The sequence below is a fragment of the Cetorhinus maximus genome, chromosome 6 (assembly GCF_964194155.1).
Source record: "Cetorhinus maximus chromosome 6, sCetMax3.hap1.1, whole genome shotgun sequence".
Lineage (NCBI taxonomy): Eukaryota > Metazoa > Chordata > Chondrichthyes > Lamniformes > Cetorhinidae > Cetorhinus > Cetorhinus maximus.
The window spans coordinates 134104323-134120322 of record NC_135884.1 but is presented as its reverse complement, the minus strand read 5'-3'; the positions used below and the strand labels follow the sequence as shown (position 1 = coordinate 134120322).

Genomic DNA, 16000 nt, shown 5'->3' with positions numbered 1-16000 from the left:
GTTTTGTTAAAAAGCTAAGCACCTTCCAGGATGTGACGAATGGTGTGCCACAGGGATCAGTGCTGGGGCCTCAACTTCTTACAATTTATATAAATGACTTGAGTGAAGGGACCAAAAGATTGGTTGCTAAATTTGCTGACGACACAAAGATAGGTAGGAAAGTAAATTGTGAAGAGGACATAAGGAAGCTACAAAGTGACATAAATAGGTTAAGTGAGTGGGCAAAGATCTGGCAAATGGAGTGTAATGTGGGCAAATGTGAAGCCGTTCATTTTGGCAGGAAAAATAAAAAAGAAGCATATTACCTAAATGGTGACAGATTATAGAGCTCTGAGATTCAGAGGGATCTGGGTGTTCTAGTGCATGAATCACAAAAGTTTAGCATGTAGGTACAGCAGGTAATTAGGAAAGCTAATAGAATGTTATCATTTATTGTGAGGGGAATTGATTACAAAAGTCGGGAGGCTATGCTTCAGTTGGACAGGGCATTGGTGAGACCACATCTAGAGTATTGTGTACAGTACTGGTCTCCTTACTTAAAAAAAGATGTAAATGCATTAGAAGCAGTTCAGAGAAGGTTTACTAGACTAATACCAGGAATGGGTGGGTTATCTTATGAGGAAAGGCTGGACAGGTTAGGCTTGTATCCACTGGAATTTAGAAGAGTAAGAGGCAACTTAATTGAAACCTTTAAGATCCTGATGGGTCTTGACAGGGTGGATATGGAGAGGATGTTTTCTCTTTTGGGAGAACCTAGAACTAGGTTTAAAAATAAGGGGGCGCTCATTTAAGACAGAGATGAGGACAAGCTGTTTCCCTCCAAGGTTTGTGAGTCTTTGGAACTCTTCCTCAAAAGGCAGTGGAAGCAGAGTCTTTGAATATTTTTAAGGCAGGGCTAGATAGATTCTTGATTAACAAGGGAGTGAAAGGTTATCGGGGGTAGGCAGGAATGTGGTGTTGAGGTTACATTCAGATCAGCCATGATCTTATTGAATGGCAGAGCAGGCTCGAGGGACCGAGTGGCCTACTCCTGCCCCTAATTTCTATGTTTGTATATGACTGCTTTAACTCATTTATTACCAATGTTACACAGATCAATTTGCCTGCTTTGGTTCAATGCTCACATATTTGTTTATTATCACACTATAACACTATAATTTTCTTAATCAATTTACTCAGTCTGTCTACCTCCAGAGTGCATTTAATATTCTTTGTGCAGGAAAGAAAGATATTTATACACCTTTCACATGCTCTGCATGTCCCAAAGTGTTTTATTTATATAGATTACTTTCAAAGTGCAGTCATGTTTATAATGTAGATAAATGCAACAGCAAATTTCTTCCTGGCAAGGTCCCACAAAACAGTAAATGAGGCTAATGACAGCTAATCAGTTTTGGAATGAATGTTATCCAGGACACCACCATACTTTTATGTTTTATAAAGGTTAATTATTTAAATTAATCATACTTCTCATCTTTAATCCTTATGAAGGTAAAAGAAGCCAGAAACAAGAACAGAATATTTTTGCACTGATAAACATCCTAATACCAGAAATGGTATTTCAGAAAGGCTGTAAAGTAAAACACCTTTTACTCTGGCCCAACAATTTCTGGGTCAAGACCCAGACCTCCCTGTCGCTTGCCATTTCAACACTCTACCCTGTTCTCATGCCCACATGTCTGTCCTTGGCCTGCTGCATTGTTCCAGTGAAGCTCAACGCAAACTGAAGGAACAGCACCTCATCTTCCGACTAGGCACTTTACAGCCTTCCAGACTGCATATTGAGTTCAACAATTTTAGATCATGAACTCTCTCCTCCATCCCCACCTTCTTTCCGATCCCCCTTTTTTCTAATAATTTATATAGATTTTTCTTTTCCCACCTATTTCCATTATTTTTAAATGTATTTCCATCCTTTGTTTTATCTCTACCTTTTAGCCTATTTCGATCCCTTCCCCCCACCCCACCCCCACTAGGGCTATCTGTACCTTGCTCGTCCTTTCTACCCTTAATGTCATCTATTATCACATTTCTTAGATAATATCACCACCTTCAACACCTCTTTGTCCCTTTGTCTGTGACATCTTTTGGTTATCTCCACCTATCACTGGCCCTCTATCTGCAGTTTTTTGCTTTTATTTTAATTTCTGGGTTAACTCTGGTTCTATGACTAGAATTTCCCCTCCCACATTTTTTTATACCAGCCTTTCTCGTGCTCCATTTCGGTGAGATTGCCAGTTTAGTGTCAAATGTTCCAAATGGCAACAATTAGGAATTTGTGTTGAGACAGACCCAAACTCCTTCAAGTATGGATAAGTTTTCCATCCTAACAGTCTGAGCTAGGTTCATTACCTGTCCCTCCCCCAGCTGAAAGATAAGTCTTTCTGCAGTGAGAGGGCTATGTTTGTGTAGCTGTTGTTGAATCCTCCTTTTTTTTGTGTCTTCTAGGCTTCCGGGTGGCAGTTATATCCCGAGATGCAGCCCGGCTGGAAAAACTGAAAAACTTTGTCCCAGCTGCTACCAGATCTAGGCTTTTTACATTGGTTGGAGATGTCGGTAAGGTATCTTCTTCAAACAGTAACTCAAAAAGGAACAGAAAAATGCTTTCCCCCAACACTTGGTGGGAAAAAGTGGGAAGAGAAAGATCAGCATTGAAAATTCCAGTTCAGTTTGAATCTCAGTTGATATGTTGATGGAGTTAGATGAGAATAAGTGTGAAAGGAGGTTCATGTGGAGCATAAACACTGGCTGGACCTGTTGGGCTAAATGGCCTTTTTCTGTGCTGTAAACACGATGCAATATTGTGTGATCTCAGTGCAGAAAAATGCTGACCCACTCCTTCTACATTATTTTTCTTTATTCTTCTATGGGATGTGGGTGTCACTGGCAAGGCCAGCATTTGTTGCCCATCCCTAATTGCACTTGAACTGAGTGGCTTGTTAGGCCATTTCAGAGGGCAGTTAAGAGTCAACCACATGGCTGTCGATCTAGAGTCACATGTAGGCCAGACCAGGTAAGGATGGCAGGTTTTCTTTCCCTAAAGTACATTAGTGAACAAGATGGATTTTCACAACAATCAATGAAAGCTTCATGCTGTTCTGTGTTACTGAGACTAGCTTTATATTCCAGATTTATTAATTTACCTTAAATTTCACTGCTGCTGTGGTTGGATTTGAACCTGTGCACCCAGAGTATTAGCCTGGGCCTCTGGATTACTAGGCCAGTGACATTATCACTACATCATCATCTCCCTACGTAGGGAGCATAACATTGCTATGGTATAAACAAGCCAACACTGTCCTTTCATCCTTTTGGATTTTTAGTATAAGCGTAGAGAGGTCTGGTTTAAATTGAAACATTAGTAAAGATACTGGAGGTGTAATAAGCCCTTTGTTATTTTTCAGTAAAATCTGCAGGAAAGACATAAAGTTGAGGAATGTTAGTGCATGCTCCACTGTGCTTTGTTAGCACTTGTTTAACTGTCTGAAATGTCTCCAGGTTCTGAAGAGGGTGCAGAAACAGCTAAAAATGTACTACTTCAAGCTGTTGGAAAAGTGACAGATATTGTGTCATCCCTGGGGTTCAGCTGGTGGCAGGGCGGTCCTCCTCACACTCAAACACTCGAGGAACTGACTAGGGTAAGTGTCAGGCTTAAAACCTCAAACCCAAGGCTTTTGAACAACATTACACTTAGCAATTATGAACTATTTCTTAGCCTAGTGACAATGTCCCTACCTCTGGGCTAGAAGCTCCTAGGTTCAATTCCCATTTCAGGACTTGATGGCCACAGAAAATATGTTTGTAATATGGCCAAACAGGTTGATTACCAATGTCTACATCCTTCCAATATGCCTGATGGCAGGTGGTAAGAGTGAGAAAGTTTCCTGGTTGGCCATAGTGCAGAAGACAATGGCAAACCACTGCAGTACTTTACCAAGCATAATCACGGACCAATCCAATGGAAGTCTGTGGTCGCCGATGCTCTCTTAGGGCATGGTATGTGAAGGAGGATTTATTAATCTTGAAAATCTTTCTGCCAAGAAACCCAACCAGCACCATGATAAACATAGAAAGACAAATGTTACAGATATTTTTTACAGTATTGTGCAGAACAGTTAAAATAGTCTCTTCTATCTTCATGAACCCGTACAATTCTGGCAACAGCTTGTTGTCAGCAGTACCCTTATTTATTAATGAGACTTTTGAACTCACATGTTGACTAGATGCCAGTTACAAAACATGCATTCTTCTGACTATTGTTATGTAAGATATCAGTGCTGCTTGGTTGCACTTGGTTGTTAATCCACGTTTCTGTTAACTGGAATATCAAATTTTCCTATAAATTGGATGGAATTTGTGCCAGCGCTGCTAAAAAGAGTAGCTTCAATAGACCAAACATTCTAACTTTCTATTCTGTGGCCTGGAATTTGTGGTTGCAGTGACAGGAAAACTGTTGATGTTTAGTGTCATTATAGTGTAAAACTGACAGCAACTTCTGGCTACACAAGCTCAGTAAAATTTGGAAATCCAGGAGTCGCTCTCAGTGATTTCCTGCTCTTCCACAGTGTACGCTATTACAATCTTCACAAATTCAAATAACAAAGATTCAGTGAATTGATATGAATTTCTACATTTTGTGCATTGTTCTCACTGTGTAAGCCATTGAAAATTTAAACCTTGTTGAATGAGCTGTAACTGAGTTTTTCATAGAATGGAAGTCATAATTATTGATGCCTAATCTCTCGGGCCCTGAAAAAATAATTTTATAAGTGTGGAGTCTCATTCCTTCAGAAGAACATTTAAATATTCTACAATTTTTTAAATGATAAAAATTATGTTTGCCCCCAATTTTCATTTTGCTTTCAGTAAAATAATTAAGAGGTAAAGGATAATTCATGCTTTTTATTTCCTGCTTTGCTGTCTGTGAGAATTCTTCAATCTGTTTGGTTGATTAGCTTGCCTGCTGCCTGCACTGTTGCTCAATGTCACAGATTGTGGCAAATTCAAAGTCATGTCAGAACAGAAGAAATTGATGCTCAGAGCCCACAAAATGTTTGGGCACTTTTTTTTCAAGGTCAGTGATGAGCGCCTTCCCTTTGGTGTTGACCACAATATCTGGGCCTACATATTTTATGTGACACTCCCTGGAACATGTGTGTTAGCTATGGTCTGCGTTTAAGAATCTAGCTTTGACAGGAATGTTTACATGAAAATCTATTTCATATAGGAATCTTCTATGACTCTCAAAGCTAGTTCATCTTTCAATTAAATGCTAATTTAAGTAATATGAAATACTGAGAGCAAGTATACACTTAACTGAGTGTCAATGCACCACCAAACTAAGTTGGAGTCAAAGCTGGAATTTGACAAAACCTAGCAATTATCTTTTCAAAACTGATGTTTGCCTGAACTAAATGCTACACAATCAAAGAACATGATTTGGACACATTCCTTTTAAGTGTTGAATGATTCCTCTGCCCACAATCCCTGCCCCACTTCAGTTTTGTACGTGCTTCTTATCGTCTAACAATGGGTTCTATTGAATCTTTGGGCTTGATTTTAACTCCTGGATGGGAACTTGGCGAAGTAAACTGTCTGCCTTCCAAGAGAACCTGTCAGATCTCCTTCTTTGGATCTTTTTAAGGCACAATATAAAAATCTTTAAATCTACAACTCCAAAATTGAATCCAGGATCGGACAATATTAATTGACTTTTTACCAACTTTTTGACCAAAATGGCTGGGAAGTTGATGGGAAGTGGCTGTCCTGCCATTAAAACTGGGCATCAAGTGGCTGCTACTGGGGCACAGGGTTACAGCCCCAGGGCGAGGCAATTGCTTTGTGAGGAGAAACCTAGTGGAGGGAGGAAGCTGGGGCAAGGGAAGGTCAAGGTTTAGTTACGGGAAACAGTGGAGCACTCCTGCTGTTCCTTGCATGTTTGGCCTAGCGGGGATACCACCACCACTTCCCCACTCAGACTTTGAGGGGAGAATTGAAGGGTTAAGTTCTGGGCTGATAAAGCAGATCAGGCCATGATAACATAGAGCATGATCTGTATATTTGCAGAGAACCCCACTGACTGAGGGCACGTGTCCACGCTCCTTGGAATTTAGAATTGCAGTCCCTAATCCATTTTAACTGCCCTCAACACCCTTCACCCCCGCCCCCCCCCACCTCCCCCCCTCCCAGGTCCCTTGCTCAGTTTCCACATGATGTGAAAGTTAAAATATTCCCCCATTAATTCATTTAATAATTTGGAATAGTAATGCGATAATCATTAAATAATCCCCTCACAACCAAGGCAGATTCTTTTGTTAGATCTCCCATCAGAGCGTGATGTTCCCAAAGGGTATGTAGTGACTTGCAAGGCGACAAAGCTTAGAGAAATCAAACCATCAGATCCTAATAGGGCCACTGCTTCATGAACTGTTTCCCCATGGATGATTTGAGTGTGGGAGTCAAAGACGGGAACCTCCAGTGACTCCAATGTAACTTTCATGATAGACAGCTGCATTGTCAAACATAAGAAGGAATAGATCTTGCACGTGATAACGGAAAAGCTTCAGAACAATGAAAACTGTGCAGCAACCTGCAGGGCTAATAATTTACCATGGTGCTAAATATATGTATATTATATACTGCAGGTTCTGAACACTCTGGTGCTAAGCACATTCACATCCTGGAAGGCGTTCTTCCCTTTGGTTAAAAATGACCACAATGGATCATATACATTTATAACTGGTGAGTAGATTACTCTTGTCTCCGCAGCATGGCAACTTTTAAAGGAATCAATATTATTTTGAATTCTTCGGAATTTCTACTTAAAGTCTTAAGTTTTCATTTGATGTGCTGAACTTCTAAATTTACATCCCGGTTACAAAATAGGATAGTTTCTAACTGATAGAACAACCATGTCCTCCATAGTTTCCTCTGGACCGCAGAGCCACTGTTCCATTGTGTTTAAAATGTGTGTTTGCATGAATAGTTGGTTATCGTTTTTAGAGAATTAAAGAATGTTGTGCCCATCAAGATGAGAGGGGATAATGCTGATAAATGGAACACTTTACATTTTGGACACCTAATCAGCGTCAAGCAGCATATGATAATCTGGTGGATTCAAATTTGGAGTTGTAAGTTACTTTACACATTTCTATGTTGTACCTTAAAAATGTCCAAAGAAGGAGGTCTGATACATAGATTTTTTGGGGGAAATTTAGACTTTATGAGCTAGTTTATGTGCCTCTTAATTAAGGGGTGAAAATGCAAAATTAAGCACCTGTTTTTATGCCTATACTTTCACTTTCACCCCATTCAGGACCAGTGGCAGGGTATTAGAAGCATGCCTAAGGAAAGGGTATAAGCCTATTAGCACTGTGGTTAGTTTGATGCTTTGAGCACCAAGCCCTCTAAGTTTCCCAGTTCAAGAACAAAAGTAAGAAATCAGTCATTAGAAAGCAACCCAATTGACCAACTTATAAATTAACTATCTTACAACTATACAGGACTGTTCTCCTGAGTGACAGTGTGGCAATTTGACTTACCAAAATAACAACTCCTGGAATAAAAACAGGAAATGTAAATATTCAGCAGGTCTGGTAGCAGCTGTGGAGAGACAAGTCTACGACCTTTCATCAGAAAAATCACAGATCTGAAATGTCTCTCTCTCTCTCTCAGATGCTGCCAGATCTACATTTCTGTTTTATTTCAGATTTCTAGCAACTGTCGTACTTTGCTTTTTGTTGTAGCAGCCTCTGAACATATTCCTCACAGGTTGGAGCTAGCTGTTTCTGTAACACGACAAACATAGTACATCAATTTTCTTCTGTGCCTTAAAGAATGGGGAAAGTTACATTTTGCACCGAGGTGCAATTTTCATCCCAAGTTATACCAGTTGTTGTGACAGAATTGGGAATAGTAGGAGAGCAGATCCATTGGGCTGAATTTCCCTGGCCCCGTAAAGACAGGAAGGTGGAAGTGGCCAGGAAAAGGAGTGTGGGGGAGGGGCATGTTGGCAACACATTCTCGCCTCCGCAGGACTCTCCAGGGGCGAGCTGGGAACAGGACTGGCTGCCCCCTCCACAATAGTGGGCAGCCAGTTGGTGCAATTAATCTCTCACTTAGGGGGCCAGTTTGTGGCAGCGCTGTTATTTTACCAATGTCAGAGTGGACCCCGCCGTGTGTGTGGAGGCCACCAGCTCATTTGAATTTGCCTTCTGGCGGCAGAGCAGAGGGCACCATGCCCAAAGACGGGGCCGTGAGAAATGAAAGGCCAGAGCCCCGCCTGTCATTCGTCTTGTGGAGGGGTTTTCCCTCCACCCCAATGCCCCTATCAGCTTCGAGCCTCTTGAACGTATCACTCTTACGCAGGTAGGTGAGGGCATCTCCATTTTGAGGTTACCTTTGCTGTGCCCCACAGGGGCTGCCAGCCTGACAACACTGTGGGTCCTGTAATTGGTCCCGCAGCATTGGGAGGACTGTTAGCACGGAGGTGGGCAGTTAGGAAGCTGCCCCTGGGCAGGTTGCGGTGGTGGGCATGTTGCCAACATGGATGGGCTCAGGACTCCATATGGGCTCAACACTGGGGTCCCAGTGACCACTGGATAAATCTAGCCCATTGATTCATTGAATGAGTACTCTTAAATAAAATTCTCCAACTTAACCAACGTTCAAATGGAACTAAATTTTCTAATGTAATGCAGGTGACCTCAATAAAGATATCCTGCTATAGAAATTTCTTAACTTCTACAAACCAACAAGATATGTTCCCATAATTAATGTAAGACATATCGTTGACCCCTTTTTGGGTGTGGCACATTATCCAGTTGGCTGGCCAAACCTTCATTTTTTATAATTATACTACCTGCTGAATTTTGTAAAGCATTGAACAGCAGAACCATATAGTGACTGCATCAAAGTGAAATCATCTAGTAGTATCATGACTTGAAGCTTAGGCCAGGGAGCACTGAGTTACACGGGGTTGACAGTGCACAGTGCAATATAACCTAAAATAATACTGACTTTTTTCCCAATCTTTAAGAAGACTTTTCACACACAAGTACTTGAATATCTGCTTTACGTAAATAACTGTTGCTAAAATCGGAATACGTTGTTAGCTGCGCAATAACTGGCAAGTGTTTACATTTGCCCTTCTCATTGTATTCAAGGAGACACCAATCGCACTTTCAACAGCCATGGTTAGGTTTAATCTGGGGTTGCTAAATTTCATTGAATAAGAAATCAAATTGCCACTCATTACAGTAGAATTAATCTGTGGAGCTTAAGACAGGGCTGTTGAGATGGCAGCGTACAGTGCTTTTCCAGCACATTGTGCCACATGGTGATGGGCTGTATTGTGCTTGCAGCTCCAGGCATGGCTCCTGAAGTTCCACAGGAATTCTCATGGTCTCCCAACTTATCTCTGATGGGAGACTGGCGGAAATCCCAGGGAATGGTGCTAATGAATTTGCACCATTTCCTAGAATGTTCAACCAGTTCTCACCACCCCACAGCAGGGTTACAGCAGGAGATCATGAGAACCCCTGTGAAATCTCAAAGCTATGGCGTATTGTTGATCTCAGCCTCCCATTTTAGTGGTTAGATGAAGTATTTTCGCACAAAGAGGATTATAAACTGGATAGTCAGTCCAGGCGACCCTGGAAAAGAGAGGACCTGATGAAGTCTTTAATACTAAGAAGGGATTTGAAAAAGTGGATTTGGGTTTCTCCACTTGTTTACACATGAAGTCGAGGAAGAAAAGGGGCTTAAATATAAGATGGTGACTGAAATAAAATAGAAAATTTAGGACAAATTCTTTATGCAAAGAGTGGTGAGAATGAGAATGCGAAACTCGCTGCCACATGGAATGGTAGAAACAAATAGGTTTGATTCAATTAAGATGAGAATTAATACATACATGAGGGAGAAGAGAATAGGGGAATATAGGGGCAGGATGGGAAGAGGAAATTACATATGGGGGAGGATCTTCCGGTCGGCAAGCGGGGGTAGGGCCTGCTCCCCGACGTGTAAAATGACGCGGGATGATGTCGGGCGGAACTCCTGACGTCACCCCGCGTCATTTCCATTTTCAGGTCGGCAGAGGCGCAGCTGAGTCAGCTGTGCGCCCGCCGGTCTGTCAACGGCCTACTGAGACCATTAGTAAACCAATTTAGGTAATTGACAGGGCTGCTGGTCCAACCTTAGGGTTGGCGGGCAGGCCGGGAGCCCTGGCGGGCTTAAGAAAAAGCATGAAACCTCGTCCACGAGCAGAATGAGGTTTCATGAGGGCTTTTAAATATTTAATAAAGGTTTCAGCAAAAGTGATGGACATGTCCCAACTCATGTGACAGTTTCACATGAGAGGACATGACAGGGAAATGTTGTTATCATTTGCTTACCATTTTTAAATTTGGAGCCGATCTCCCTGAGGCAGCACTTAGCCTCAGGGAGGTCAGTGCGCTCTTTCGTGCACATGCGCGAAAGACCGCACTCCCGGCTGAGAGAACCACCCCTCCAAGCCCGCACAGGGAGCGCATAGTGCTTCCTGGCGGACGTCACGCTGCAGGGGGGCTTAACTGGTCTTCCCACATAAAATGGCAGTGTCCGATCGGAGGCGTGCCTACCCATGCCTGCTCCTGCACTTCCCCCTCAACGGGGGGAAAATTTTCCCCATGGAGCATAAACAATAGCATGGACCATTTAGGCTGAACGGTTTGTTTCTGTGCTGTAAATTCTATGAATAATTGTATTACAGTATGTCCAAAACGGGTTACCAGATGTGCTTGCATATAAGGCAACTTTTGTATAAAGTGACTGACCTATAAGGGAAAGCACATATAAGATGATGTCACCTCACCAAAGATTCCACTGAAAAGAAATTTCCCCAACGATCCAAGACTCTCAGAGGATAAAGTTCGCTAGGTTCCTAACGTTCAAAATTTTCACCTTCATGTTGGCTATCCACAAAGTGTTTCTCTTTCTAGTCTCAGTAAGTGCCTCCATTAACTTGTTGACCCATTCTTCTGGCGCTGTGCTATTTAAATGGTAACCCTCTTATCAGTCCTGATTTTAAATCTCCTTTCTCAGTATTTATACTGCTAGGCCATCTTCAATTTTAAATCAGCAGTGGGAGTTTGAACTTATTTTGGGAGTTGGAGGGAAGGATGAGGAGTGGAATGGAGAAATAAAGGACAGCAATTGGTGATAGGAAACCATTGGTATAGTGCCACTATGGACTCCACTATCTTTGGTGAAATTCATTTGCTAGCACCAGTCACTAATAAAAACCTGACAGTGAATGTCATCCATGCAAAGAATGAATGACAACCACCCCACTCCTAGCCCTCAAAGAATAACTTCAATTTCCAGTCTTTTGTATATACAGTATTTGATCTGATATTTTTTTCATATTTTTGAATTTTTTGGACGATTGTATAATGAGCTATTTTTCATTTCATTTATTGTGGTAACCAATCTTTTCATTATCTTTTCCCCCAATTTTCAGTTCATGCAACGTATAGCTTTTTTTTTTGCATTTCCTACATTGCGTGATGTCCGTGACATTAATATCCCTGGATTGTGGCCACAGATGTAATCTTGGTTGGCAGTCACACATATCTCAGGAAATCATCTAAAACATTTATGATAGAGGAAAAGATTATTCAGACACAAATGACCAAGATCTGACATTTTTGCCTACACTTTAAATATCCTTTTTTTCTAAAACCTAAATTCCAGTTATAGAATTGAGGAAAGGCAACATTTTAAATGATTTTTTAAATTTAATACATGATTCATTACTGACCTCAGTCTATGCTCTGATCATGACAAAAATCAGAAAGATATTTTGTCAAGATTTACAGTGCAATCTATGCCTTGTATAATTTGTGGTTTGTTCAACTTCTGCTGCTTGAGGCTGTATGTGACAGGTTCGCTAAGCTTATGTTTAAAATTGAAATTATGATCTTAGCCCACAGTTTAAGATCTCTATAGAATGCTTTGATTTTCACTCTTCCACTTGATATCATCAATCTCTTGGAAACAGCAAATCTTCACACTAGAAACATGAGCTTGGAAGACAAACTACATTTAAGGAAAAATAAAAATACCTGGAAAAACTCAGCAGGTCTGGCAGCATCTGCGGAGAGGAACACAGTTAACGTTTCGAGTCCATGTGGACTCGAAACGTTAACTGTGTTCCCCTCCGCAGATGCTGCCAGACCTGCTGAGTTTTTCCAGGTATTTTTATTTTTGTTTTGGATTTCCAGCATCCGCAGTTTTTTGCTTTTACATTTAAGGAAATCTCAGTTTGTTTTCTATCTCATTCTATTCCTGAGATATTTCCCAAAAGAGTCTTATATGAATCTAAGAGGATTGAGCAAAATTTCTTTGAAATTTTGCAGATCTTTTTGGAATATATCAGCCATGATTTTCATTAATAGGTTTTCAGCTGATTGTTCAGACTAGATGCACCATGTGCTGTGCAAGTGAACTCTATGATCTCCCAAGGCTCCAGGTTTGATCCCTTGCCTATACTGAATTAGCTTAATGTTGTGCAACAGTTACACCCTCTGCTGCTGGGCTACAGAATAGAGAAATCTGCTGTAGTTCATGTTCCATCCTTGTCACTGCCTAGTGGCCTCTGCTGGGCGTGCCCATGCATCCATGTTGGCTGTAGATAGCATTGGACTTGGCTAAGGTAGAGGAACTTTAATAGTGTTGCACCTAAAATAATAGCATCATATTTTGGCTGTCATTAGGTCTTGATCCTACTATTGATTGGCACTTGATCTGTCCACCCATGAGTGGAATGCATTTCTATATCCGATAGCTAGATTAATGGGTGATATACCTCAAGGTTCCAGTTTTGTAGATGAAAAGCCCTAATGAACCCACACCAAAAATTCAAGATGCAATGTCAAATGGTTCATTTTACTCCTAATACTTTTCCTCTCCTTTGTAGGTGGTGCAGGGGAGCGTCTGCTGATGCCCGGGACTGGTTTCTTGACTGTGGGAGCTGCAGGAGCTCTGGCATTCTGTCAGGTTGTCAGAGAGGAGTACCCTGATGTCCCATGCAAACTGAATGAGGTAAAGATTTTAATAAGAACTTGCCATATGCTAAGTGAGGGAAATGGAGGAAATTACTTTCTAAGTGTTACATTCCAACGAGATAAAGTGAAAGTTACATTGGATTGTAACTGCTTTCTGTACAGGCTTAAAGTTCAGTATTTTGAAAAAGTTTCTTTAGATTTTCTTTAACGTGGATTGTGAATGAGATAGGCATCTGTGTTTCTTACATTTTGTAGTTTCGAATTTGAGCTTTGTCTCTTCTCTTGAGTCCGAAATAACAGTAAAGTAGTTTTCACACTTTTCAATTACCTCTGATTGATTTTTAAGCTGTTCATTGTTAATGTTAGGGTTCTAACACCTGGAGTTGTGTTTTCACACAAACTGGCTTTCACTGGAAGAGGTGAAACTGAGTCTGCATAGAGTACTCCATCTAACTAGTTGGGTTAAAGCTAGAGAACCTTTTCCCAACTTCCATGTGAATATTTAAATGTCAGGGTTGTGGATCTGCTTTTAAAGAAAGGCATTTTTAAAAGTCCCTATAAATCAATTTGTCCTGTAAACATTTAGAAATTTTATGTCTGGATTTTGAGCTGGTAATAACTATCAGTGTTCACCATCAGTACTTCTTCAAAACTGACAGTTTCTTCTGGATTCAATACACCTGCAGTTAAATGGAGAAATCCAGAAATTGACATCAGTGAATCTGCGCTTTTCCATAGCATGCGCTGTCGAAATCCTCACAGATTGCAATCAAGTAGAAATCACTGAACTGACAAGAACTTGCCCTTTTGCACTATTGGCTTCTCTCGAAAAAAATCCTTGAAAAGGTCACGCCTTGTTGAATGAGGTGTAACTGGGTTTTTAGTGAAACAATAAGTTCAGAATTACTGATGAATAACCTCACTGTACCTGAAAAACTAACTCTATATTTGTAGGATGTCAAATTTCTCCATTAAGGTAAAAAAAAATCCTATTTTAATCTTTTTTAAAGTTTTCATATAATATTTCAGCTTCTACGTTAATCCCATCATATGTTCCAATCATTTATTCTGCTCTCCATAAGATTTTAATTGAAAGTGAAAAGAATCAGTGCATTTTATTTCCAGGTTTACTGTCTGTGAGAATACTTCAGTGTGACTGAATGCTTGCCCTGATTGAAGATATCACCATTACGGGATTGCCTGGAGATCCCCTTGACTTGACACCAGATTCAAACTGGTGTCAGGAAAGGGGAAATCCATGTCCCAAAGATTGCTATATTTCTGTGGGCAGCTTTCTTTCAGGTCAGCTGCGAATGTTGTTGCTTTGTTGCTGATCACAAAATAGGGACTGTGATGTCATTTTTTAGAAATACAGAAATTCTGGTAATATGTGATCTCAGTGTGTTAATGCCTTTGTTTACTGTTCTATCTAACAGGTGAAACTTAACATGGGTGTTGCAACCCCAGACCGGATTGCTCCTGGTTTTGTGAATCATTTGGATGTGGGTGAAGCAATAGCCACTGTTTTGGAGAAGAATTCTGTTTCACATCATGTGTTCTGTGTGAATACCCCAGCTGACCTCAAAACCCTGATTGTGGAAGGGAAAGTCTGAAAGTGAAGATACTCCAAGTTGGCATGTCAAATCACCAATCCATTTGCATGTATGGTTTATTTTAAAGTCCTATAACACTATAGTAGTGTGCACTTTACTATAGAACCAGTGATGTGTCTATCAGTGTGTGTGCCTGATCTTAGCACTGAGAGCTAAAGCAAGTTAAGGTTCATGTTTATATAGATGATTTGTTTCTTGTCACTATAAGACATTTAGAAAGCCAATAAAAACTTAACATAGAGCACAAAACCATCTGTTGAGTTTGACTAAATAGCTTGTTGGACTATAGCTCCACATTTGCCATCTGAGTATTCAGGTCCCAAACTGGTATAGGGTAGAAGGCTAAAGTTACATTTCACAATTTGTTTAGCTTTTCACTGTTATTGTTACTACCAATACCTACCAAAGTTTCAGCAATTTTATTTACACATCAAATAAGTTCACTGAAGGAGGTAAAGCTGAGTCTGAATTCTGCAATGGCTGAACAACCTCTTTTGTTTTGTATTCAAATATAGCAGGCAGTCAAGATTAACATGTATTTTTGGCCTCAAGAATCGGTAGTCGAATGAATGAATGATGAAGATTATTTTTCCCTCTTGTAAATGAGCAGATGGAGTATTCACAATTTGGATCTATGTTTCAAATCCTGCCTTTCCAAAGCGGTCCAGGCTTGAATCGTTCTGAGCCACACTTGAATGAATTAACTTTCACTGGAGTATCAGGAATACAGTGTTCCTCGTGTTGCGTCGTATGCACTTGCTGTCGGCAAACACCCAATCTACAGTAAAACTGTGTTTCATTTGTCCAGCATTTTTAATGCTAACCAGAAAGAGGTTTGGACAAGTCAGTTTTGTTCAATGTGTAAATGATAGCTGCCAATTACCAAAGTAGCAGTTTGCGACAATATGCCAATTGGCCCATGTGATAAGTTGAAAAGAGATATTGTGATGCCATTGATTCAGATGTGCATCCTCCAACCTTGGATCTTATTTAGTACTTAAATGTGTATTGCACTTACCAGAAAACATTGCCTAAAGTTAGAGGTCTATGGGCAGCTTGCATAACTAATATTGCCCTTGAATATTAATTAATAGCCTGGCCAGAATGCTTGGGGATCATCTGAACTGCTTTTGAATTAATTGCCCTTTTCACGATACTCAGGAAAATAAAAAAATTATGAACCATTGAATGATCTAAACAAAAATGGTTTCATTCCTGCCATTAAAAGATTAAAAAATGGGACTCGGCAAAAGATGTGTCCTTCGCATGACTTCAAAAAGTTTGACCAATCATGTAGATGTTGCATAAATGGAGTTTAAAATATGGTTCAAATAACTTCTT

General features: G+C 40.5%; 1 protein-coding gene across 1 annotated transcript in view; it reads left to right on the top strand.

Annotated features, from left to right (window-relative positions):
- Positions 1 to 15006, top strand: part of LOC144682166 (peroxisomal trans-2-enoyl-CoA reductase) — a 41429-nt gene extending 26423 nt beyond the window's left edge. Inside the window, exons 2-6 of the mRNA XM_078544543.1 lie at positions 2449 to 2556; positions 3499 to 3638; positions 6645 to 6741; positions 12959 to 13083; positions 14483 to 15006. Of these exons, the coding sequence (XP_078400669.1) occupies positions 2449 to 2556; positions 3499 to 3638; positions 6645 to 6741; positions 12959 to 13083; positions 14483 to 14659 (647 nt within the window). The 3' untranslated portion in view covers positions 14660 to 15006. The remainder of the gene's footprint in view (positions 1 to 2448; positions 2557 to 3498; positions 3639 to 6644; positions 6742 to 12958; positions 13084 to 14482) is intronic.
- Positions 15007 to 16000: the final 994 nt, after the last annotated feature.